Source organism: Monodelphis domestica, chromosome 2, assembly GCF_027887165.1.
Source record: "Monodelphis domestica isolate mMonDom1 chromosome 2, mMonDom1.pri, whole genome shotgun sequence".
Taxonomy (NCBI): domain Eukaryota; kingdom Metazoa; phylum Chordata; class Mammalia; order Didelphimorphia; family Didelphidae; genus Monodelphis; species Monodelphis domestica.
Genome location: NC_077228.1, coordinates 414,095,199 through 414,121,158, shown reverse-complemented (window position 1 = coordinate 414,121,158; position 25,960 = coordinate 414,095,199). Strand labels below are relative to the sequence as shown.

Below are 25,960 nucleotides of genomic sequence, written 5' to 3'. Positions count from 1 at the left end.
AAAAATCACTTTATCAAGTATATTTTTGACTGGTCTTTTTTAGTATCTTTCCTTTTATCATAAAGTGAAGGTAGGTAGGAGTGGACGAATAAAGCTAAAGGAATGGAGGAATATAGCCAGCTCCATCCAACGTTCTGCAAAGTGCATTTTCATCTGTAAAGACCGATATGTGGTCCATGAACCATGGCCCATTTTCCACTACCATAAGGTTCAGATTATTATTACTATGACCTTGCTTTTAGATATCAGAGATTTATTAAGTTATAAATGTAGCCCATTTAAAATTGTTCCCATTCAGAGGCTATGTAGCTTTTGTAGCATCCATTCATCCGTACAACTGTCACCCAATTTCTCCTTAATTATGTTTCTTCCTTTGAAAATGCCACTGTTTACAACAAAGATTTTCCTTTTAAAACAAGGGCCAAAGACTCATAATTTTTAAAAATCTGGAACTGCATAAGTTAAAAATTAATTTAGTCAGTTTTTTGAGAAAAACAAAACATTATATTGTCATTTTTTACAATTAAGAAAAACATTAAATATTTACTGGTTTTGATTCATTAAATTTATTAAAGATTGAACTGAATTAAAATTAAGCATTTAATATTAAACATTTAACATTAAAATATTTAATATTAAACATTAAATATTTAAATACAAAAGCTGATCACATTATTTCCATGTTAAAATCAATTAATCAAGAAAGATAGGGGGAATCTGGTCTCAGACACTTCCCAGCTGTGTGACCTTAGGCAAGTTACTTGACCCCCATTGTCTAGCCCTTACCACTCTTCTGCCTTGGAGCCAATACACAGTATTGCGGTAAGACCTTCTGGTAAGGGTTTTTTTTTTTTAAAGAAAGATAGGGGAGAGATGGGCAAAAATATACAGAGAAAACAACAGAACACACAGATAGTTGGGGTGGGAAGGAGATATATAAGCCCTCAATTTTAATGTTTTAATATAGCTATTTAGACTATTCCTTCTTGAGGTTTGGGTGACTATTGTATTTTCACATTTGTAGGTAAACAGAGCATTTTCCCCTTCTGGTAACTGCTCACAGATCAGATAAATTTAGCCAAATTTGACTCAAGAGGTGAAAGAGAAAATAAAAGAGAGAACCCAGAAAGATATATACCCAGGGATATACAGCTACTGGGATTGCACCTTTATTTTCAGTAACTACTTTTTGAAATTTAGCATTTCCTTCAATTATGTAATCTACTATTTATGTCATTATTATTATGGCATCCAGCATTTAATTCTAAGGAGTTCATAAGCCTCATCAGACTTGATAAAAAGATTTAGGTCTCATAAAAAATTAAGAACCCTTGAATTCGTATGTAGTCTCTAAGCATCATCAGTGACCTGTGAGATTTACTACCTTCATCAAAGATAGTATCCACAGTCTTTTTTTCATTTTCTGGGGAAGGGTTGAGGGAGGAAGAAGTTTCCACACCCATTCATTCTTCATCCCAGGGCTACAGAAAGTGGAGGACACCATCTACATTATGCCAATTTCCTCCCAGGATCATTTCCAACCCAGAGAGCTGAAGAGCCTCCTGAGACCCAGATACTCATTTTAACCATACCTGGGAACACTTTCTGAGATAATCCAGAGCGGGAAGGCACAAGTCTGTTGATGTTGAAGTTGACCCTGGCACACAATCCCCAATCTCTTTACACTCGACTTCTCCTAGAGGACAGGAAGATAAATACAAAAAGGAGGGGGAAAGTCAATTTACCCCATGACACTATTTCTTGAGCCAGTTGGCTGAAAGAAGGCTATAATGAAAACTGTAAAGGTCCTTACTGAGCATAAACTTTCTCTCTCCAATAGCTGGGAAAATGTCTATTTTGTTGCCAGTGTCTACTATTAAATTGCAATGATATGGGAGTTTGGGGAGATACTACATATCAGGGGGTGTGAATCAGGAACATTTAATTTGCATCTGTTATTTGTCCATATGTGTCATATTTCTATTGGAGCTTCCAGGTTTCCTATAGGTAAACAACATTGATTGTATCTGCAACTTGTAATTACGCCCCTCCTTTGTAATTGCTCAGCTTGTGCATTTTAATAAAATCATTGTGCAATATTCCAATTGTTTCTAATTATCTACATTTATAGATAAATAGCACCCTCCCCTGTGGGTAAACAGACATAATTACTAAGTGTTGGTTAAAATTCAGAAGCAAATGAGCAAAAAGGAATATTTTTTTCTTGGGACAAAATACACATTATCTATTCTTTAATTTACTATCTCATCACACTTGTACAGGTCAAATTCTTGTGAAGAATAGTCATGCACAAATCCTCCCTTGTTTCACTGTATCTCCCACAGATTCACTCATTCAAATTCAGCATTCATATCATAAACACGGTGGACTCATTATTGTGAACTTTCAGGAAGGCATGAATAAGAGCTGCCCAGGATACGGAAGCATGGATGGATTACAATCTGCATCACTGGAGGGAACTCTTGAAACAAAGTGATCACAGATCCATCTGAATATTAAGTATTATAAATGAAACTCTCAGGTTGATTTCTAATATACTCTATATTATATATAATTAAAGGGAAGAATTTTAAAGAATTTTCTTGATAATAAACCACACGAAACTGGCCAGATATGAAATAAGTGATTAAAATTTCATATAATACAGGGTAGCTAGGAGGCTCAGTGGATAGAGTCAGGGTAGAGAGCTAGAAGATCCTGGGTCCAAATCTGTCTTCAGGCACTTTTTAGCTGTGTGACCCTGGGCAAATCACTTAACCTCAATCGCCTAGCTTTTTACTACTCTTCTGCCTTGAAAATGATACTTAGTATCAATCAAAGAAAGAAGGTAAGTGTTTAAAAAAATTTATATAATACAGCTGGCTACACCTGAAGTTCTGTGTTTAGTTCTAGGCACTATTGTTTAGGGAAGATATAGACAAAATGGAATGGAAGAGGTTAGCCAAAAGAGTGAAAGTATTGGGGAATACGTCATTGAGGTCATTGAGAGAAACTAAGGTTATTTTACCCCAAAGAAGAGGAGAGCTAGGGAACCGTAATAGCTGTCTTTCAAGTATCTGAGGAGCTTCCATCTTGAAGATGGTTTGTACTTATTCTGCTTGGCTCCAGAAGGTAGAACTAAGAACAATGGGCAGGAAAGTTTCAGAGAGAGGCAAAACTGAGCTTGATTTAATTATAATTAGAGCTGGATTCAAAAGTAGAATCAGTTATGATCAGCTGATATGTTCCCCTTGTTGGAAGCCTTCAAGGAGACCTTTTGTTGGAAAAAGAATTGTTGGATGGGTATAGCTTGAACCAGACTGGTTTCTAAGGTGCTTTCCTACTCTTAGATTCTATCATTGTGAAATCTCTCTCTCTCTCTCTCTCTCTCTCTCTCTCTCTCTCTCTGTCTCTCTCTGTCTCTCTCTGTCTCTCTCTGTCTCTCTCTCTCTCTCTCTCTCTCTCTCTCTCTCTCTCTCTCTCTCTCTCTCTCTCTCTCTCTCTCTCTCTTTTTAGTAGCTTTGTGACCACAGTACATTTTATGTGGTCACCATAATTCTTCCTATTTGTTCCTCGTAAGTTAGCTCTCACAAGCCCAAGCCTCTATCCCTCCTAGGACAACTATAAGAGCTCACTTTTGATCCAGATTGCCACCTAGGAAAAATACACAATTCAATAGAATTTTGGTAGTGCAAATGACAGAAATTGCCATGAACCAGCCCAAATAAAAAGGCATCTGCCCTTGAACAGTGTAGCCTTTAAGACTTGATTGTAGTTTGCATTTCAGGGTTCAATTTCCATCTCTGTCTATGTAGTATGTAAGGCATGAATAATGTCAGTTAGCCTATTTGTATCTTGTTTTCTCATTTCAAAAAATGTAGAATTGTCAGGTACTTTGTGCTCTCAACAAAAACATTCAGTACTCTACTCTGTGTTTAACATTGCTCTCAAGCTCTATACTATGTGTCCTCTAAATCCTGGTGGAGTTGTGGTTATACTTTTTTTTTGAAAATTTTATTTAATTAGTCAATTTAGAACATACAAGAATCATATTCTTTCCCTCCCCTTTTCCCACCCCTTCCCGTAGCTGATGCACAATTCCACTGGGTTTTACATGTGTCCTTTATCAGAACCTATTTTCATGTTGTTGATATTTGCACTAGGATGTTCATTTAGAGTCTACATACCCAATCATATACCCCTTGACCCATATAATTAAGCAATTATTTTTCTTCAGTGTTTCTACTCCTACAAATCTTCCTCTGAATGTGGATAGTGTTCTTTCTCAAAAGTCCTTCAGAGGTGTCCTGGATCACTGCATTGCCACTAATGGAGAAGTCCATTACATTCAATTGTACCACAGTGTGTCAGTCTCTGTGTACAATGTTCTCCTGGTTCTGCTCCTCTCGCTCTGCATCAGTTCCTGGAGGTCGTTCCAGTTCACATGGAAATCCTCCACTTTATTATTCCTTTGAGCACAATAGAATTCCATCAATAGCATCTACCACAATTTGTTCAACCTTTCACCAATTGGAGGGCATCCCCTCATTTTCCAATTTTTTTTTGCCACCACAAAGAGTGAAGCTATGAATATTCTGTACAAGTCTTTTTCCTTATAATCTCTTTGGGGTACAAACCCAGTAATGCTATGGCTGGATCAAAGGGCAGACAGTCTTTTATTGCCCTTTGGGAATAGTTCCAGATTGCCCTCCAGAATGGTTGGATCAATTCACAACTCCACCAGCAAAGAATTAATGTCCCCACTTTGCCACATCCCCTCCAGCATTCATTACTTTCCTTCGATGTCACGTTAGCCAATCTGCTAGGTGTGAGGTGATACCTCAGAGTTGTTTTGATTTGCATCTCTCTGATTATAAGAGATTCAGAACACTTTTTCATGTGCTTATTGATAGTTTTGATTTCTTTATCTGAAAATCGCCTATTCATATCCCTTGCCCATTTATCAATTGGAGAATGGCTTGATTATTTTGTACAATTGTACAATTTGTACAAATCTTTATAAATTTGAGTAATTAGACCTTTGTCAGAGGTTTTTATTGTGAAAATTTTTTTCCCAATTTGTTGTTTCCCTTCTAATTTTGGTTGCACTGGTTTTGTTTGTACAAATACTTTTTAATTTAATGTAATCAAAATTATTTATTTTACATTTTGTGATTTTTTTTAACTCTTGCTTGGTCTTAAAATGTTTCCTTTCCCAAAGATCTTACATGTATATTATTCTGTGTTCAACTAATTTACTTATAGTTTCCTTCTTTATGTTTAGGTCATTCACCCATTCTGAGTTTATCTTGGTGTAGGGTGTGAGATGTTGATCCAACCCCAATCTCTCCCATATTGCCTTCCAATTTTCCCAGCAGTTTTTATCAACATAGTGGATTTTTGTCCCCAAAGCTGGGATCTTTGGGTTTATCATAGACTGTCTTGCTGAGGTCACTTGCCCCAAGTCTATTCCACTGATCCTCCTTTCTGTCTCTAGCTAGTACCATATTGTTTTGATGACCACTGCTTTATAATATAGCTTGAGATCTGGTACTGCAAGGCCTCCTTCCTTTGCATCTTTTTTTTTCACTATTTCCCTGGATATCCTTGATCTCTTGTTCTTCCAAATGAACTTTGTTATTGTTTTTTCTAATTCAGTAAAAAAAGTTTCTTGGTAGTTTAATGAGTATTGCACTAAATAAGTAAATTAGTTTGGGTAGGATAGTCATTTTTATTATGTTAGCTTGTCCTACCCATGTGCATTTAATGTTTTTCCAATTGTTTAGATCTAGTTTTAATTGTGTGGAGAGTGTTTTGTAGTTGGGTTCATATAGTCCCCGTGTTTGTCTTGACAGATAGATTCCTAAATATTTTATATTGTCTAGGGTGATTTTAAATGGAATTTCTCTTCCTAATTCTTGCTGCTGAGATGTGTTGGAGATATATAGAAAAGCTGATGATTTATGTGGGTTTATTTTGTACCCTGCAAATTTGCTAAAGTTGTTGATTATTTCCACTAGCTTTTTAGTTGAGTCTCTAGGGTTCTTTAAGTAGACCATCATATCATCTTCAAAGAGTGATAGCTTGGTCTCCTCATGGCCTACTTTAATCCCTTCAATTTCTTTTTCTTCTGTAATTGCTACGGCTAGTGTTTCCAGTACAATGTTAAATAATAAAGGTGATAATGGGCATTCTTGTTCATTCCTGATCTTATTGGGAATTCATCTAGTTTATCCCCATTGCAGATGATGTTTGCTGATGGTTTTAGATAAATATTGATTATTTTTAGGAAAGTCCCTTCTATTCTTATACTTTCTAGTGTTTTCAATAGGAATGGGTGTTGTATTTTGTCAAAGGCTTTTTCTGCATCTGTTGAGATAATCGTGTGATTTTTGTTGGTTTGCTTGTTGATATGGTCATTATGTGGATGGTTTTCCTAATATTGAACCATCTTTGCAGTCCTGGTATAAATTCCACCAGATCATAATGAACAACCCTCGTTATCACTTGTTGGAATCTTTTTGCTAGTATCCTATTTAAGATTTTTGCATCTATGTTCATTTGTGGTTATATTTTAATTAGGTAATTTTCAAGCTTCTGGGAGGAGATGAATTTGAACCTGAAATAAGATTAAGTTATGCTAGATTATATATATATGTATATATATATAAAAATTATAGAGAATCTAAAACATGCTAATCAGTAACTTGAGAAGGTCTAAATATGATGGGTCAAAGAGTATTTCTATATGACTCAGGAGTTCATTTCAACAGGAAATAAATTTAAGAAATAACAAAGAATAAAGGGGCCCATTAAAATGATCTCCTTAGGGGCTCTAAATTGAATTTAGACCACTGATATTCTGGTCTTTAATAAAGTGTTTCATTAGGGTTCAAAATTACAGTTTAAAAATGGACAGGACACTATCTTTTGAGTCAAGCAAAATGAAATTATGGTTTCAATTTCCCCATATAAAAATGGGCATCCAATTACTTATTCTTGCAAGGTCATTGGGATAAAAGTATTTTGTAATCTACAAAACAGTAATATATAAATGTAGTCTACTATGATTACTAAATATAATAATGTTATATGTCAGAATTAAAAAAGGTGAACTAAAGAGATGTGAATGTTCTACAACATGTTTCTGTATAGCCCTCCACTCTGCATATAGTTCCAATATCACTTACACATGGATAGCAAGTGCCTTTGGCAATAAGTGTTTTGGTTCTGGTACATCACACACACTGTTTACCATCTGTTCTAGTCTTAGGATGCTTGCTTCCTCCCATGTACCCAGTATGCCTAGTGACAAAGAGTCTGGCTTCCAGACAAATACTATCTTGAAAAGAGAATATACAGGTTTAGCTAAATTAAATGGACATAAAGTCACACTTACCCAATCCTTTGACAAACTTCATAAGGCACATAATGTAACTGGTGGCTGCATTGGCAAACACCTGGATGTTGTCCGTATTCAGAAAAGCTTCAAAGACATCAAACACAGGGGCCTGACCTTTTCCTATGGGAAGAGAAATACAGAAGGTAAGTTTGCCATCTTTGAGGTTAGCCAAACTGAAAGCATTTCTAAAACAACTCCCAAAAGGAACTATCAGAGACACATTCTTATCACTGGACTGACAACTACTCAACTTTGGTATTCAAGGACCAGAGTCATGACTTTGCCTACAAATATTGTTTTTTTAAACAGTGAGTACATTGCAGGTGTATAGGCACTTCACAAAGAAGATGCCAGGCTGAGATGCATGCGGAGACTTGAATGAATGGCAGACAGAGGCAATGTTCACACAATGTCCAGCAATGAACTAAAGAAGATTTTGTGTATAGTCTGACTCATTAAATTCTTGTAATGCTCTATCAATGGTAGTTATGTAATATCAATATGGATTGAGAGGAGTTCAACATAATCTTCTGGGAGGGAAGGGCTGGAACCTTTTAATGATATTTTGACTTAGAAAGCCTGAAAAGGAAGCCTTGGCTAATATCCTGTATGGGAAGACAGCCCTAAGAAGTGCCATTTTGTAGGTACTTCCTCCCTTCCTACAAAGCTGACCTGTCACTTTTCTGGTTGCAGCTCTAGTAATTCCTAGTCCCTAGTGGAACTGAAATCTCTTTTCCCCCAACACTGATCCTTTTTCTCCTCTTGTTTGTCCTTTGCTAATTGTCAACCTTGGAGGACTTGTCTCTGATCTTGTATGACTAGCAAGAGTCACATAAGTATACCAATTGGACCTCCTAAAAAAATTACATGCTATAATCTCAATTATGTACTCTGAATTACAAATCAACCTTTCTATTCATCTTGGTTGGACTCTCCAGCATATTTCTCTAGTGGCAGTTCCAAACTTCTACCCTCTATCCTCCCTTTACCTCTCTCTTTTCCCTTGACACTGTCGTCGTCATCCCTCTCTATCTCTATGTCTGTCTCTTGGTTTCTCTTATTTTCTGTCTCTGCCTCTCACATAGAAGATGATTTTGCCTCCTAATTTATGGAGGCAATTAAGGCTATCCATGATAAACTTTTCTTTATTTTTCTATATCTTTATTTATCCTCTTCTTCTTTGCTTTGTGCTCAATAGATGAGCATTTTTCCCCCAAGACCAATTATCCATCATCTTGGGCCTAAAATGTCGCCCCCTCACATGTAATATGGGAACTTGCCCCATTGATCTCTTCTTCCCTTTCTTTCAACTTCAATCTCTCTCTAGCTACTGTCTTCCTCATTACTTGTTAACATGTTCATGTCTCTCTTATCTTTACAAATGTGTATGATAGGGACTCAAAAAGAAAGAATCAGCCAAATATCCTCACCCATGGAGTAGTCTCCCATAAGATATTCTTTCATTTCTGATTTGTTACTGCTGTGTACGGTTTCCAGGGCACTGAATAAGGGTCTCCATCCTGACTGGATCTGAGTAGAACATACTTCGACCAACTCCCCTATTGATGTGATGACCTGAGTTAAAACCAAATGAAACAAACAGGTTAGCTCTTACAGCCCCTCATTCAAGAGATGCAATAAAATTCTTAAAAAAGACAAAGGATCCCTCTTTAATGTCTAGCTATTTTTACCTTCATTTAGAGGGAATGAATGGTCAAAGAAATTCAAATCACAAACTAAATTTCCTCTTCCCAATGCTTAGAGTTAGAAGGGATCTTACAGATAATCTAGTCCAACTCTAAAAAAATTAAGACTTAACGAGATAAAAAATACTTAGGTTAAGAAACCCAAAGTCACACAGTAAATGGAAGAGCCATAATTCAATCATACATCAGATCAGCTCATATTTACCAATGCACCTGGATTGCCTTGGCCTTTAAAGCTAAACTGTTCCAAGTGCACTGAAGGCTAAGAAAACTATGGCCTCAGAGATTTTAAAGTCTTATGAAAACATTACTGTCTAAGTTTCCAGTTAGGAGGCTACTAAGAGTGCTCTTCTGGCTGCTACTAATAGAGTGACCCTGGATAAGTCACAACTCCACTAGACCTCAGTTATAGAGTTGTATTAACTGAACACTGCCTTTTCAATCATTACTAACATTACAATTCTGTAATTTCTGAGTACTACTTTTAGTCAAAGGCATGACTATAAATAATATACTATCAGAATTCAACATCCAAAAGTGGTTCTATGTAATTTGGTAAGAAATAGGCATTAAATCCTCTACTTTAGATGCCTGTAATATTCCAAATGGGAAATAAACAACAGTCTGCTTTGCCACATTTTATTGATTTTTTAAAAACAGCAATACAAAATCACAAATATTTCATAATAATAGAAAATGTTTATATTTTTGTAAATATATACATTTATTTACATATAATTAATTAAATTAAATTTATATTTTATATTTTATATAGCTTGTTAATATCATGATGGTCCATGAATCCATAAAATAATTTCTGCTTCAGATTTAGGCTTTTAAAAAAATAATAAATTTCCCACTTTGCCAATGCTTATAGTTGTCTACACTCCTTAATCCCACACACATTTTCTGACTGTTTTCTTTTTGCCACAATGTATGAATGGGAGAGGCTGGCAATGTCTAAAGTCACCTTGCCCTTGTAAAGGAATGCTGGTATCATTGTATAGAGATGATGAAGGGACAGGCATGGAAGTTAGTATAGTCTGGAAACCAATCCAAGAAAGCTATGAAAACACAGATTCTCAGAGCTGGAAGCGACTCAAAATTAGTACTTTGCAGAATGAAAAACATGGTACTTTTGAGCAGTCAGTTGCATAAAGTTCAGACAGAGTACATTTTAGGTACCATACTGACTAACTAAAAATAGTCAAAAGCTCCTATCTGAAAAGTCTTGGGACAAATGAAGAGATGCACCTCATATTGTCGTCTGGCAGGAAATCTCAGTTCATTTCCTAGAGCTGCAAAGTGAATAACTTCCTCTGTGAGGTTCATGCCACTGTCCCCAGGCCCAACTACTATATAGTGGAATAATTCCAAATGTGTATCTAGATCTGTCTTACCTGTTTAATAACACAGAAACCAGTTCACCTGTACAACTTTATCATAGTCTACCTCGAAAAGAATAAAGCATACAAATGTTTCCTTTTCAGAGAAAACCAGGAAGATAACTTTTAACTTAATGTTGTGTATAGATGCAAATCTATACAAACTAGATATGCAGAATTGGTTTTCTCAAATCATTAAAGATATCTGGTCTCCTACTGTATCTTCTTTTTGAGATATCATTTTCTAAATTATATATTTAGTAACCACCACTACCACCCAAACCCCCCAATTTAATTAAATAAATGTATAAAAATTATGTGCAAAATCACAAATTCCACAATTCCACATTATTTACAATTTGTTTAAAATATGTAAATTATTTATCTGTGCTAATATAAGACTTTTAAGTTCTCTGTGGATTTGCTTGTGTACTGTTTTCTTTTTATTTTGTGGTTAACTTTTAAATGTAACCATAATATGTATTATTCTTATTCTCTTTTTATCTCTTCATATATTTCCCTTATTTTATTTGTATTTCCAAAATTTGTAATTTCTAATAATATCCATTACATTCAAATATCACAGTTTATTCAGCAATTCCTCTTATTCATTGCATTTGTGTTATTTCTGGTTATTTTGTCATTACAAATAAAGCTTCCATAAATATTTCATACATACACAGCTTTTTGCCCTTTCAATAATGACCTTAGGGCTTAATCCTAGTAAAGGGACCTCCAGGTCAAGGAACATGAACAGCTTTAGAACTCTTAATGTATATTTCCATCTTGTTTTCTAAAAAAAAAAATGACCCAGCTGTTCTAGCAATGTAATATCAGTCCCATTTCTCCATGTTCCTAAAAGCAACTTAACCCACTTGGTTCTTAGTTAACATATATTACCAGGATCATATTTAGCTAGGCTGATCTTTAGGCATCAGACATAATCTGTAGTGAGTACCATACTCTTTTCAAAATCAAGACTTTCTAATTTGGTCATACACAAAGGAATCTCCTATTGTATTTTGCAAGAAAGAAAATAATTCTCTCTCTCCCCTCTTTGTTCCTGTGAAGAGTCCCATCGATTCCCATTCCTTACTTGGGCAGCTATTTTGCATCTCTTGTTTTGTATCCCTTTCTTTGTCCTTCCCAGTTGATAGGACTGTGTACTCCAATGAGGATTGAATGTGGATTTAAGACCCTTCCCTTCTTCCTGCTCCTGATCTTACTAAAGTCCACTTCCCATCCCAGTGTATTTTCTCATATGTTTGCAATGGATAAATGAACTAGAATGCCCATTCTTTTTCTTGGGATTCATTATATGATATGGAGATCATTTCTCTCAACTGAAGAATTGTCAGTGATAAACTTTGTATAACTTATTAACCAAAGTATAGTTAGTCTTTTGCATGTCAAAAAAATCAACACTTCCCTATGTGAAGCCAATATAGTTTTTCCCCTAAGTTCAATTGATATTGTTGTTTCCTCCCCTTTAAAAATAATAGAAACAAATTTTGTGTAATAAATATGTGTAGTCTCACTATTTGACAAAAACTGTTGGGAAAACTGGAAAACAGTATGGGAAAAATAAAATTTAGATCAACAACTTACACTTTATACTAAGATAAATCCAAAATGGGTAAATGACTTAAATATAGAGTGAAATCATAAATAAATTAGGTGAACATAGAATAGCATACCTGTCAGATCTATGGGAAAGGAAGAAATTTAAGACCAAGCAAGAGTTGGAAAATGTTACAAAATGAAAAATGAATGATTTTGACTATATTAAATTAAAAAGGTTCTATACAAACAAAACCAATGCAACCAAAATTAGAAGGAAATTAACAAATTGGGAAATTTTTTTATAACAAAACTCTGACAAAGGTTTAATTTCCCAAATATATAAGGAACTAAGTCAAATTTACAAAAAATCAAGCCATTCCTGAATTCATAAATGGTCAAGGGAGTTCTCATATGAAGAAATCAAAACTATCAATAATCACATGAAAAAGTATAGCTCCTGATTAAAGAAATACACATAAAGACAACCCAGAGGTACTAACTCATACCTAGCAGATTGGCCAATATGGCAGCAAAGGAAAGTGATAAATATTGGAAAGGATGTGCCAAAATTGGGATGCTAGTGCATTGCAATTATCCAAACATTGATCCAACCATTCTGGAAGGCAATTTTGAATTATTCCCAAAGGGCTTTAAAAATTATCTGCCCTTTGATCCAGTCATATAGTGATATATGGTTTGTACCACAAAGTGATAAAAAGGAAAAATGTTGGAAAAAATATTTATAGCGGCACTTTTTATAGTGGCAAAAAAATGGAAAATAAGGGGGTGTCCATCAATTGGGGAATAGCTGAACAAATTGTCATATGGTGTGGTGATGGAATACTATTGTATTGAAAGGAATGATGAACTGGAGGGTTTCTATATGAAATGGATAAACCTCTAGGAATTGATGCAGAGTGAAATGAGCAAAACCAGGAGAACATTGTATGCAGAAACTGAAACATCATGGTACAATCAAATGTAAAAGAATTTTCTACTAGTAGCAATTCAGTGATCCAGGATAATCATGAGGGACTTAAGAAAAAGAACTCTATCCACATTGAGAGAAAGAACTGTGGGAGTAGAAGCAGAACAAAAACATATGATTGATCAGGTGACTAGATGGGAATATGATTGCGGTTTTGGCTTTAAGAGATCACTCTATTCCAAATATGAATAATATGGAAATAGGTTTTGAACAATGACACATATATATCCCAGTGGAATTACTTGTTAGATCTGGGAGGGGTGAGGGAAAAGGGATGGGAAAGAACATGAATCATGTAACCATGGAAAAATATTCTAAATAAATAAATAAAATTTAAACATATGAGTAGTTATTAAAATGTTTTAAATCTAGAATGGAACCTGAGGGAAATTCTGACAATTCTTTAGAGTAAAATACAACAAATGTTTATTAAGCACCTACTATGTGTAGAGCACTATATTTTATGCTGGAAGGGAAACAAGATGTGCTTAGAATCCTCAGAGAGATCAGTGAAATAGGAAGCTAGCTTGTCTGCTATTAAATGTAGGGGTCAGGGACAAGTAAGGGAGCAAGAACAGAGAAGAAAGAGAAGGCATTTACAATGAATACATTAGAAAAAGTAGTGAGGTAAGCAAATACTTTGGAAGTAACAACACTTTCTCTCTTTTGTGTATAATGTGAACCTTTTCTCTACAATCCAGTGTAATAAGCAAACCACTTAAAATTCTTATCGTATCTAGAGAACTCTTCCTTCTCCCACATGTTGCTGACTGAGGCTATTCACCTGGTCTTGGACATCCTCATCACACAATTCCAGCTGCATGATGCGTTCGAAGGGTCGGAACAGTGCTTCATTGAAATGAAAATGAGCGGGCTCACTCCAATCTGTCAGAACCTCTGTAAGGATGTCATGGATGAAGGACACTGCTTTCTGAGAAACGTGCCTTTCCTTATGGCAGGCAGCCTGTTGTGGTAAAGAGTTGAGAGTAGAAGAGCATCCAGGATTTAGATAAGTCAAATATTTCTGAAGCGATTCTTTGCTTATACAAGGATCATACTTAGCAGTTGACTGAGAAATTCCAAGAGAATTTCAGAAATTGGCTTGCCAATTTAAGCAATGATTTCATTTTTCAAGAATATATATAGTTCATGAACCATATTCCCAATTTAACAGATATGCCAATGAAATACTAAAGCTCAACTGTTACAAGAAAAATCAGAGGAGCTGATTACTTCTGTTTTTTTTTTTATTTAAACTTTTTTTCTTGCTAAATTCACAGTATATTCCATCATGAAGATGTTTTCTCCACAATAATGCTCTGGGACACATCAGGTAATCACAAACACTTTTTTTTTTTTTTAATTCTTAGCCCTTTAGATCTAAGCACAGTGCCTGATACATGGCACAAGCTTAACAAATGCTCATTGACTTGACTTTAAAAAGAGACCTTAACTCCTCTGTGGCTTACTGTTTCCTGACAAATCAAATCACCATTGCCCTTTATACCCACCAAAGTTTCTTGGGTGGTTGAATTAAATTCTGTAAAATACTTTCTGACCATTTGATGAAAGATACCATGTGAGAACCACAATAAAACTGAGGAAAGACATCACAGACCAAAGCATTTCCAGGAATCTAAGAAGCAGATAGTTAATAACCTTTATTGAGCTTTTTGCAGGGCACTACCCTAGGTATTAGAGTGAGTACGAAGTTAGTGGAAGACATAATTCTTAGTTTTAAGGAGCTTAGGGTGACAGACTAGCAAGAACATAAAGACATTTTTACACTCAAACTGACCTGCTTTTCCCAGAGGAGGAATGGGAAATTGTCCATTTCTCTGTTTCTGATTTAATTAAATACTGGATACTATTTGAAGAAGGCCATGTAAAGTACCATATTGTATATTATTGTAGGGAAGAACAACAGAGTGGCAGTCAATGTTTTCCCTGTCCCCTTGATAATGACACTCCAGATATCACATATGGCATTACTTCTATGAAGTCATGCCAATTAGTTTTGTGTTGTGACTTATGGAACTTTATCTGTCTGTCTGTCTATCCATATACCCATTTACCTATACATACACATACATATGTAGGGACATACATAGATACACACACACATGTATTTTGGACCAGATCTGTGATTCTATTAGAAGAATTAACTCCCTCTAAAAATGAGTAGAGCAATTGTTTTTTATGAACACACACATATATATACGTATATGTGCATTTGACTATAAGGTACCAAAGACCATATAATAGTTATCTCTGAATGAAATATATATGTGTGTGTATATATATATATATCCCATGTATGTGTATATACATACATATAACTGCCCTTAAGACGTTTCTGTCCTGGAAATGCCTGGAGTTAGCCAAATTTTTCCTCCTTTCTACACACACTTACCTCTACCAGATGAGGAGCCACAACACTCCAGCAGCGCATGAAGTGGAGGAGTGGCCGAGATTTACTCCGGACTATCCTGAGCATTGAATCTCCGAGACGAAATAGGTGGAGAGCACTTCTCCTATCTTGAGTGGATTTAACTTCTCCTATAAGAAAGGTGCCAGAATGTGAAACCAGGAGCAGCCAACCCTTGGTGCCATATACATATCTGTATAAACATATATGTTAAAGGGCAAAGCATTAACATATTCAGAAGGACAATTGGTTCTCCTTTATAACTTTCAAATAAGCAATGTTGTTAACATTAAAATGAAAAGATTTCTTAAAAAAGAAAAAAAATGACAAAAGTTGGAGGGAAAAGTCACATTAATGCACTGTTGGTAAATTCCCACTGTGGAAAGCAATTTAAAACTGTGCTCCCCAAGTTCCTCAACTGTGAATGTCCTCTGACACAGTGATGTCATTGTTACACCTAAATGAAGAGAACAGAGAAAGATGGAAAGGACCCATATGTGCCAAAATATTCTTAGTTCTTTTATTAATGGTAAAAAACTGGAAATTAAGGGAGTGGCATCTATTTGGGGAAAACAAGCTGTTGTTATATTAATGCAATGGAATATTACTATGTCATAAGAAATGAGATAAAGAATGGTTTCAGAGTAACTTAGGAATGCTTGTAAGAACATTATGATGCAGAATAAAGTAGGCAGAACCAAGATAACAATATGTAAAGAAAAACATCTTGAAAGTCTTAGGAGCCCTTATCAATGTAATGACCAGCCACTATCCCAGAAAACCTATAATGAAGGTTACTGTCCACCCTGTGACAGAGACATGATAAATTCAAGATGCAGACTGAGGCATAGATTTTTTTAAACAATTGGAGAATTGTTTTGCTTGATTAAGCATATTTCTTAAGATTATTTTGTTTTTCTTTTTTTTTTTAATTGTGGAAAAGGGAGCACCTGGGGAAGAAAACAGTTACTCATTAATTGTACAAAGTTAATAATTAATTAAAAATAAATAAACAAAAGTTATAAACTAATATCTAGGAGAGTCAGGAATACTAAATAGCTCACCATAGGCACACAGTTCACCAAACACTGAAGAATAACACAATATTGCAGAAGAATCCACATTCTACTGTTGAGATTTCATGAGTACTATGAAAAAGCCAATATCCTATGTATGCTGTCAAGTGGAGTACAGCTTAATGAAAACCAGCAAATAGATCTTTGAAGAAGAAAAATGGTCACCAGCCACTTTCTTGTTTTTCTGAGTTGAAATTTAATTGTACAATAAATCTAGTGAAATTTATCTAAATAAAGTGACTAGTGATTTGTAGAGCTAGATGGTGGTCGTATGTCAAAATAGCACTGGCCGAGGCATTTAAACAGCCTGTTGTTTTTGCTTCAGCAGAATAACAGAGACATTGGATGACCCACAACTCAGCATGAATACCAATTAGCAGTGGAAATGGCAGGTTTCATCATACTCTATAGCTTCAGAACCTCTGGGGACCGTGGGAATGTGGGTAGATTCAGAAAAGGGCAGGCAAGATTTTATCCTTTTTTATTTAAAGCAAGGAAACCTCGAGGTTTGATTTTTTCATTTTCCCTGTGTTTTCTTAGTGCCACTTTAGCATTCCAAGAGATATGCTGACATTATGTGATATGAAAGGTAGTTTATCTGAACTCTGGCCAGCATCTTATCAGTGAAAGAGAACAGAGAAATGATCTGATAGTTGCCAAAATCACCTTTCTTCTTGACAGTGGTGTAGATGGTTGTATCTGAAATCTGGAACCATTTCTTAGCCAGTCCAGGTGCTGAAGAAGAATCTATATAGGCACATAATCAGTCATAGAAGCAAAAGATTATAGATTTAGAACTAGAAGGAATCTTAGAGGACAAGCCTAACTCCCGCATTTTGTAGATGAAGGAATGGTGGCCCAAGGACCATGACTTATTTGGGGCCACAGAGCTAGAAAGTGTATTAAACAAGACTCACAACCAGGTTTTTCTGATCCTGAATTCTATGTTCTATTCTTCTCTACACCAGGGTCCTGTCTAAGCTTGTCTCTAACAAATTATATAATCAAGTAGTGACACAAATTTGAACCTAGGATCCCTGATTAAACTAATCAGAAAAGGTCCCCTCAGTTCTATGCTAAATTGCAAAATAATCAGCTCTTCAGAGAGGGAAAGGGTCCTATGTTCTGCCATGGAGAGCTTACCTAGGCAGTATTTATACAATGGTGGAAAAAGAGAAAGGGACATTGTATCTTCCCTCTCCTGGAAGTAATGACTCCATTTTTAAACTGGCCTCCAATTCAGTAAAAAATGAGATGTCTTGCCCCCCTCCCCCAAACTTGTGTTTATATTTTGTCCTTCTCCAGTTCCCTTGCTATGCCAGCCATAAAGCAAAGCAAAATTGCATTCCTCTGCTCCCTCTAGGGAAAGAACAGATTAGTGGTCCCCAGCTGCTTCCAATGCTAACTGCAGATGTAGAATAATTGATTTCTATGTTTTCTGCTTCCCTTTTTTCCTTTATTTACACACACACATATGTATATCCATAGTGTCTATATATATATCTATACAATCATATATAAATATATATAAAAATATTCAACTTTTGGGTAGTGTGTGTATAAAATTGGTTTGTATATATGTATACAATCCATTTATGTATATATATCCAAACATAAATCTATATGCACGCATGTATGTATTACACAAAGACATGCATACATGCAGAAATAGACACACGTGTATGAATTCATATACATATACACTCACATGTATATATGTATGCACAGAGGCAATTGTATTCAAAGATTATTTGGCTTACAGGGAAGGAAATGTATGACTAGAAAAGGAGGTGGGCTACTCATAGAGTGGAAGTAAGGAAACATGCATAGTCTCTGTCCTGCACTGGCTCCCATGTAATATTCAAGGTCCTAGAGTTGGGTTCTGTGCATACTGGATGGAATCTTGTGGAAGATTTATGAGCCATTGACACTAGTCATAAGCAAGATTAGAATGTGTGGGCAGATTGTGAACTATACTCCTAGAGGGATTACCAGTGTTGATGGATTTATGAGATCCCAGATCCACTGCATAATAAAGAAGTATTATGTTTTCACAGTTCTGTTGGTTTTGAAATTTGGAATAAGGTTCCACAGTACCATAGTATCATGGCTGATTGTCCTTTATGGAGGGGAGGGGCTGAAAATTTGCTTTGTGGCACTACTCTTCTATTATAATGCTCTAAAATCTGCCTCCACCAAGTCTAACCCATTTCCACTTATAAGTCCTTTGATAAGCAGCCTCTATGTGTTTTGCTGCTATTAAGGAGAATGCTGGGCTTGTTAGCAACAAAGACGTGGAGTGCAGCCAAACCATTATAATAATAGCAGCTATGCTGGCTGCCCCAGCTCAAAAGAGTGTTGCAAAGGAAGGGTGTTAGGAGGACACCCAAATTGTTCCTAGTTCTTACAAGGACAGCCTGGGGAAGTGACTAGAAAGAAGACAAGCATAGAGAAACACTGAATAAAGTCAAAGGCCTGCAGTACAGATATACATTGTTAAAAGCAAAGAAAAAAGATATCAACATCATTGATGCTGATTAACAACGTGGAAAGTGAAGACAGATCACATTGCAAAACATAAAAATAAAAGATTACTAGTGAAATAGAAACACACACACACACTATAGTAAGCCTTTGGCAATCAGGGAACCCTATAGGAATGAGATATTCTACATAAAAATCATTCACAAGCTCACTAGACACTTACTTCCCTGGCTATTTCAATGATTGCATTGAACTCCAGCAGTAGATGTAGATAATGATGATGTCATTTAGGACCAAGGACTAAATAATTTAACTTGTCACTATACATATGCATACAAAAAAACCATCCTTAATCCCTGGACTGGGAAGCTGTACTGGTTGGCATGTCTTCTATGGCACACACTTGATTTCTCTAGGACAGTGATGGTGAACCTTTTAGAGGGGTGGATAATGTGAGAAATGTTGTCAGGCATATGTGAAGAGCAGGAGGGGAGCCACTTGACCCTGCATCCTTCTGGCTTTCTAGTAACAATCTCTAGCAAACTCTGTGCTGGGGCAATGGCACAAGTGCCTACAGAGAAGGCTCTGAGTGCCCTCCTCTGGTACATGTGCCAAAGGTTTGCCTCCATAGCTCTAAGATATCAACTGGGATGCAAAGATCTGCTTGCTTGACTGCCACAATCCAACCCACTGTTCCAAGTGCAGAAGCATACTTGATTCTATCTTCTTTAATCCTTGACTTTCTTCTGTTCCACTCTCAGAGTGTTTGTTGCTGCTTGTTTTCCTTATTCCTGATTCTCTTCTCCACCAACTCACCTCTTTCTGCTTCCAATTTCCACCATCTATGGCTACAGTCACAACTGCTGTGATCTTTCCTAGTTGCCACTCAACTCTTTTGCTCTCAACACTTCTCCCCATCCTCCTTCAATTGTTGAAAGAGTCTAATCTTCTATAGCTATCAGTTAGCTAAACACTTCTTTCTAGTAACTCCCAGTCCATTAGATATAATCTTCAAATCTCTTAATAGCTGGGTTTGTTGTTTCTGGATTTATAGAAATTATTTCTTTCTTAAGAAAGTCTTTATTTTTTTTTAAAGACTACTTTAAGGACAGCTGTGGGGCTTAGTGGATTGAAAGCCACACCTAGAGATAGGAGATCCTATGTTCAAATCTGGCCTCAGACACATCCTAGCTGTATAACCTTGGATAAGTCATTTAACTCCCATAGCCTAACCTTTACCACTCTTCTGCCTTGGAGTCAACACAAAGTATTGATTCTAAGATGGAAGATAAGGGTTAAAAAAAAAAGACAGCTTCTAGGCTCAGAGTAGATTCAGAAGCCTGGAGATACTGAAGGTAGATTGGCAGAGAGTCAAGCTTGACTGTATGAAAACAAAAAAAACAAAAACCCCTAACCTGTGGGAAGGTTAAATAGCCACATTGAGAGACAGAGTCTGTCTCTTAAATCTACACTGATTCAAAAGATGTACTTAGGATTAGTTTTAAAAATGGAAGGAAACTTGGAGTTTATTTCCCACTTAATGCAGGAATCCTTTTTACAACATTGCTGTCAGACGGTCATTCTGTTACTGTTGGCACATTTCTAGTAGCAAGGAGTCCACTACCATACAGAGGATCAGTTGTACTTATTAAGAAGTTCTCCCTCAGATTGTTTTTTTATCTGCCTCCCTGTAACTTTCATCCACTGTTTCTACTTTTGCCCTGTGGAAAAATACAGAACAAACCTACTTTCTCTTTCACATGATGGGTTTCAGGCATTTGAAGACAGCAATTATGAACTTTCTCTACCTTCATTTCCATAGGCTAAGTATTCTCTATGTATGTATAGAGATGTAGATACTGTAGAAACACAGAGCTAACAATGACTTTCCATTCAAAGGAAAATAAGCTCCTTGAGAGAAGGGATTCATTTGTGTATTTGTTTTCTCAGCACCCAACATAATGCCTGGCACATAGAAGGCATCTTTTACATGCTAGCTGAAAGATGGGATGGATCAATCGCAAATGCTCTGAACAATAGTCACATTCTTCCCGATCTAAAAACTCTCTCTTGCCTAATCTCTTTGGTAATCAGTAGCTTGCATCAGAAAAATGGCTTTTTGGTATGAGGAGTGTAGGCTGAAGCATGGAATAGATGTTTTTCCCTGACCAAATAAAGCTAACACATGAAAATGAACCCACAGCTTCTACTTCTTGAAGACCACGGCTTAGCAAGTAGAGCCAAGTCTAGCATGAGCTTGTCCAGACAGTAACATTAGAAAGAAGCATAGTTTTCAAATATCAAAAAGATCTTTTGCACCCAAGGCCCAGCACAAGCACTCATACATGGCACAGACACCACTTAATGGTACAGCAAACAGAACATGTTCATTCCTGTAGCCAAAAGGGGTTAAGATTCATTATCTCTGAGTTGTCATTGATTTCGGTGACCTTTGATGTCCCTGGCCCTCTACCAGTCGATAGCATTCATATTTTAAAGGGAAAGCATTACCTGGCATTGCTAAAGAGTAATCAACGGTGTCTGTAACAGAGTGGAAAAGCTGGGACTGCGAAGCTTTTTTTAACTGGTAAAGGAAACCTGCCAAAGCCATTAAATTCAGCTTGTCAGCAGCATCTTCGAAGAGCCTAGATGCAAAGTACAGGAAAAATTACTTGGAACCACATCAGAATATCCAGACAACAGCATTTCCCAAACTATACTATGGGCAAGTTAGCTCAGTTTTCTCATCTGTAAAATAGAGGTAATAATATCACTTAATTCATGGGATTGTTGAATCATATGAGATAATGTAAATATGATAATTTTTGAACCTTAAGATGCTATATAAATGTCATATATTATTATCATGGTAATAATGTAAAATGAAGTCAACACTGTCCCTGCCTCAAGGAAATTACTACCTGTGTGACCCTGAACAAGTTATGTGAACTTCCATGAACTTTGTTCTCATCCATAAAATGAAGGGTTTGGTCTAGAAGACCTCTGAGGTCTTTTCCAGCATTTGATCTATGATATTAAGATGCTAAGATTCTTTAAGCATCTTTGCTTTTCTTTTCATTGAGAAGCAATGTTTTGCTATGAAAAAATGTTGGATTTAGAGTACGAAGATCAGGTTTCTGATCCTAGCTCACTTCTCCAGACCTCAGTTTCCTCACTTACAATATAACTTGACTGGATTAGATGACCTGTAAGGTCCTTTCTAGCTCTTATTCTATGATCCTATGATTCTAGAAATAAGAGAAAAGACAAGCACACAAATACCCATAATACAAAGGAAGAGATGTTATGTGGCAAATAATGTATCACATGGAGAGTTAGAGGAGCATTTTTCCAAACATGTTGCCCAAAAGACTATAAAAGATAAAGCTATTGGGTTCCATTCCAACACTTTTATTTAATTACAAGAGTAATCATTTTATTCACTTGAAAAAGTCTACTGAACATCAGGCATAAAAGAAAAATAATACGGTAGCAACTTGTTCTAAGTCCATCAAATAGAAAAATGAGAAGAATAAGAAAAGAATATTACCAGCTTACATTTGTATAGCATGGAACAACTTAAAAGTATTTGAACTCCACACTACATTTGATCATCCACAGTGACATGAGAATATAGGTAGGATTGGCACTAAGCTTATTTTAGGGAGAGAAATGTGGCATGCACCTGTAATTTCATTGGTATAAGGAACTCCCTAGTGAGGAAATTCTCTCTACCAATGAGAGCTGGCATCTTTTCTGCAACTATTAGGATTAGAGGATTATGGTCTAAAGAACTGAAAGATAATGAGATTTGCCCAATCACACTGCCAATATTGCCAAGGGCAGATGTGAACCCATCTCTTTTGGGCTTCAAGGATAGTTTCCTATACACTATGCTATGCTCACCTTCATTTAAAAGTAAGAAAATTATTGGAGGAAAAGAAAATGTTACTTTAAAAAAGTAAGAAAATAGTGGCTAACAGAGGCTAAGTGATGGATGAAGGAACAGAACCAAAGAGATTTTCTCTACCACACCCTTCTAATAATAATTAATAACTGTTAATATTTATATAGCATCTTAAAGTTTATGAAGTCTTTTACATATATCATTTGATTCTTTCAATAATCATTTGAGATAGGTATTATTATTATCTCTTTTTACAGAAGGGGAACTGAGACTCAGAGAGATTAAGTGACTTGTTCAGAATTACACAACTATTGGGTGTCTGAGATGAGATTTGAACTCAAGTCTTCCTGACTCCAAGTCCAACTCTCTATCCCTATAATAGCTATCCACAGGACTTATATGATGACAGCTGTCATGTGAAACATTAAAATGATCTATGGAAACATTTCTTGGCATGTCCATTGTAGCAGTTAGTGAATGTCTAGAAACAGCTGTTAATAAACAACATACCACAATGACTGGGACTTGAGAATATAACTCTAATTATCTCAGTCATTTCAAATCTGTTGGAAAGGGCAGGCAAATGGCTCAGTTGATGGGTAAGTAGCTACATTGCCTGGCCCTTGGCACTGGATTCACATTTGCTGTTTTGTTTTTAATTTTATTTTGAAACTTTAGGAGAAGGGAAAGTGCCAGTTATTTTCTCTACCAGAAAATTAGAAACTTGCTGCAGAAAAATCTTGCTATGCAGAGAAGATGAAAAGGGGAATGTTCACATACCTATCTGCCTGGGTGGAAAGGGTGAGGACAGCCTTGGCAGCACTGCTTCCACTCAAAAGACTGCCACTCCGAAAATCAAAAGTTCGGCCCTTCCTGCCTTCTTTGATGAGTTCCTGAATGGACAGCTGCTGAATGGTGGGTGTTCCACGTAGTGTGTTGTCTTGCTCAGGGTTTAATTCCTGGGGTAAAAACTCTGATTCGTAGTCTGCCAGTACCCCTGTAGGTCCAGAGGCTTTCTGGGGTTGGCTAATAGTCACAGCAGGTTGGGTTGTTCCATCACTAAAATGGTTGTGCTCTAGGGTTGCAACATATTCACATACTCTATAGTAAAAGAAGAGGGAACCATAGAACATGGCAGTGATTGAGATTGTTTAGAGATATACTTGGTAACCTGGGATTAGCACCCAGTACTCAACATCTCAAATGGTAAGAACTAATAGAAAATCCACTGCTTCCCTTGCTTCTCTTTCATCTTGGTCTCCTAAACTAGTCTCGATATCTTTGAACATGTGATGATCATAGGAGATATATAAGTATATCTTCTGCCATTCTTAGTTTCTTAAATATATATATAAAAGCATTGACACATTTTTGAAGCCTTTCTTGATTCCTGTTAATGCTAATGCCTTTCTCCCAAAATTATCTCCAATTTATCATGTCTATGTCTTACATGCACCTTGTTGGATGTATGCTATTGCCAAACTATAAGCCTTGAAAGCAGGGACTCTGATTTCCCCGCTTCTTCATATCCCCAATCCATAGCACTTCTCCTGGTGTATAGTAGGTTCTTAATAAGTGCTCGTCGACTTGCCTGGAACATTTGAAACACTGGGAAAAGTCCTAAGAACATCTTGTTCAACCTTTAATTTTTCTGTTGTTTCCTGGAACTGATTATTTCCAAATAAGATCTTATGCCTAGAAGAGTATTAAGGGTTCTTGAAGTCTATTCTTCTACCTTTAGGAAAGACTAAAGACCACTGTGGTGCTAGAAGAATACACTCTATTGAACTCTGATGGCGCATAGTGGTATGAAGGTAACTCTGAATCCTACAAGGTTATGCCAATGATGTTCAAGCTCTGAGCAGATCCTATCAATTTGAAAAAGGCTTTGAATATAAGCCTGGCAAATACTCTGATATCCAATTAAGCACCAAAGATTTAAGTGCCTACTATGAGCCAGGCACTTTGTTATATGCAAAGAGACTCATTTTCAGAAGACTGGGCTACAAAAATGACTTTTTGACGACAACATTCCACATTAACTATCTTCAAAGGGATTACAATTAGCATCAGCAAAATCAATGAAGGCAGTAGACATAATGTTCTTTAGCACTCTCCATGCAAGGGAATGCTTTCAGTTAACACTTTATGCGTAACTAAAATCTCTTCTCCTTAGAACTAGAGAGTAATTGGTTACCAGTCTCCATATTAAAACTCATCATGTAACTGAAGACCATTGTTAATCTAGTCTTCAACTTTTTCATTTCGAGGTTGGTTAATTCTGTTCCTTGAGTCATTCATCCACAATCCTATTCTTTAGTTATCTAATTTTTTATCACTCTATTTAATTTTTAAATTAATCATGGCTATCTTTAATTATACAGACTAAAATGGGACATAATATTCTATAAAATATTTACCCCAAATTTTGAACAGTTAAACATTATCTTATCATTTATAAATTATAATGGAATATCTCATTCTGTCTTCTTGTAGGACTTTGTTAATATTATATAAATATGCTAATGATTTATGTGGGTTTATTTTATATCCTGCAACTTTATTAAAATTAATGATAGTTTCAACTAAATTTTTAGTTGAAATTCTAGGTAGGATTTTCCAGATATGCCATCATATTATCTGCAAAAGGAGGTAGTTTTATTGCCTCTTTGCCCTTTCTGATACCTTCAATTTCTTTTTCTTCTCTTATTGCTATTATTAGCATTTCTAATACTGTATTAAATAATATTGGTGATAATGGACATCCTTGTTTCACTTCTGATCTTACTGGGGAGGCTTCTAGCTTATCCCCATTATGAATAATACTTGATGATAGTTTTAGGTATATGCTTCATATCAATTTAAGAAAAACTATTTATACCTATGCTTTCCAGGGTTTTTAATAGGAATGAATGTTGTATTTTATTAAAGACTTTTTTCTGCATCTATTGACATAGTCATATGATTTTTATTGCTTTTGCTATTAACATAATAAATTATATTGATAGTTTTCCTTGTAAT

The 25,960-nt window shown here is 35.9% G+C and overlaps 1 protein-coding gene across 2 annotated transcripts in view; it reads right to left on the bottom strand.

Moving 5' to 3' along the window:
- Positions 1-25,960, bottom strand: part of ARFGEF3 (ARFGEF family member 3) — a 231,523-nt gene that overhangs the window by 39,817 nt on the left and 165,746 nt on the right. For both annotated transcript variants that reach the window (XM_001370224.4, XM_056818873.1), the window contains 7 exons: positions 23,720-24,040; positions 21,544-21,677; positions 15,458-15,603; positions 13,829-14,008; positions 8,833-8,977; positions 7,400-7,522; positions 1,593-1,696 (listed from right to left, as the gene is read on the bottom strand). In XM_001370224.4, the coding sequence (XP_001370261.2) occupies positions 1,593-1,696; positions 7,400-7,522; positions 8,833-8,977; positions 13,829-14,008; positions 15,458-15,603; positions 21,544-21,677; positions 23,720-24,040 (1,153 nt within the window). The remainder of the gene's footprint in view (positions 1-1,592; positions 1,697-7,399; positions 7,523-8,832; positions 8,978-13,828; positions 14,009-15,457; positions 15,604-21,543; positions 21,678-23,719; positions 24,041-25,960) is intronic.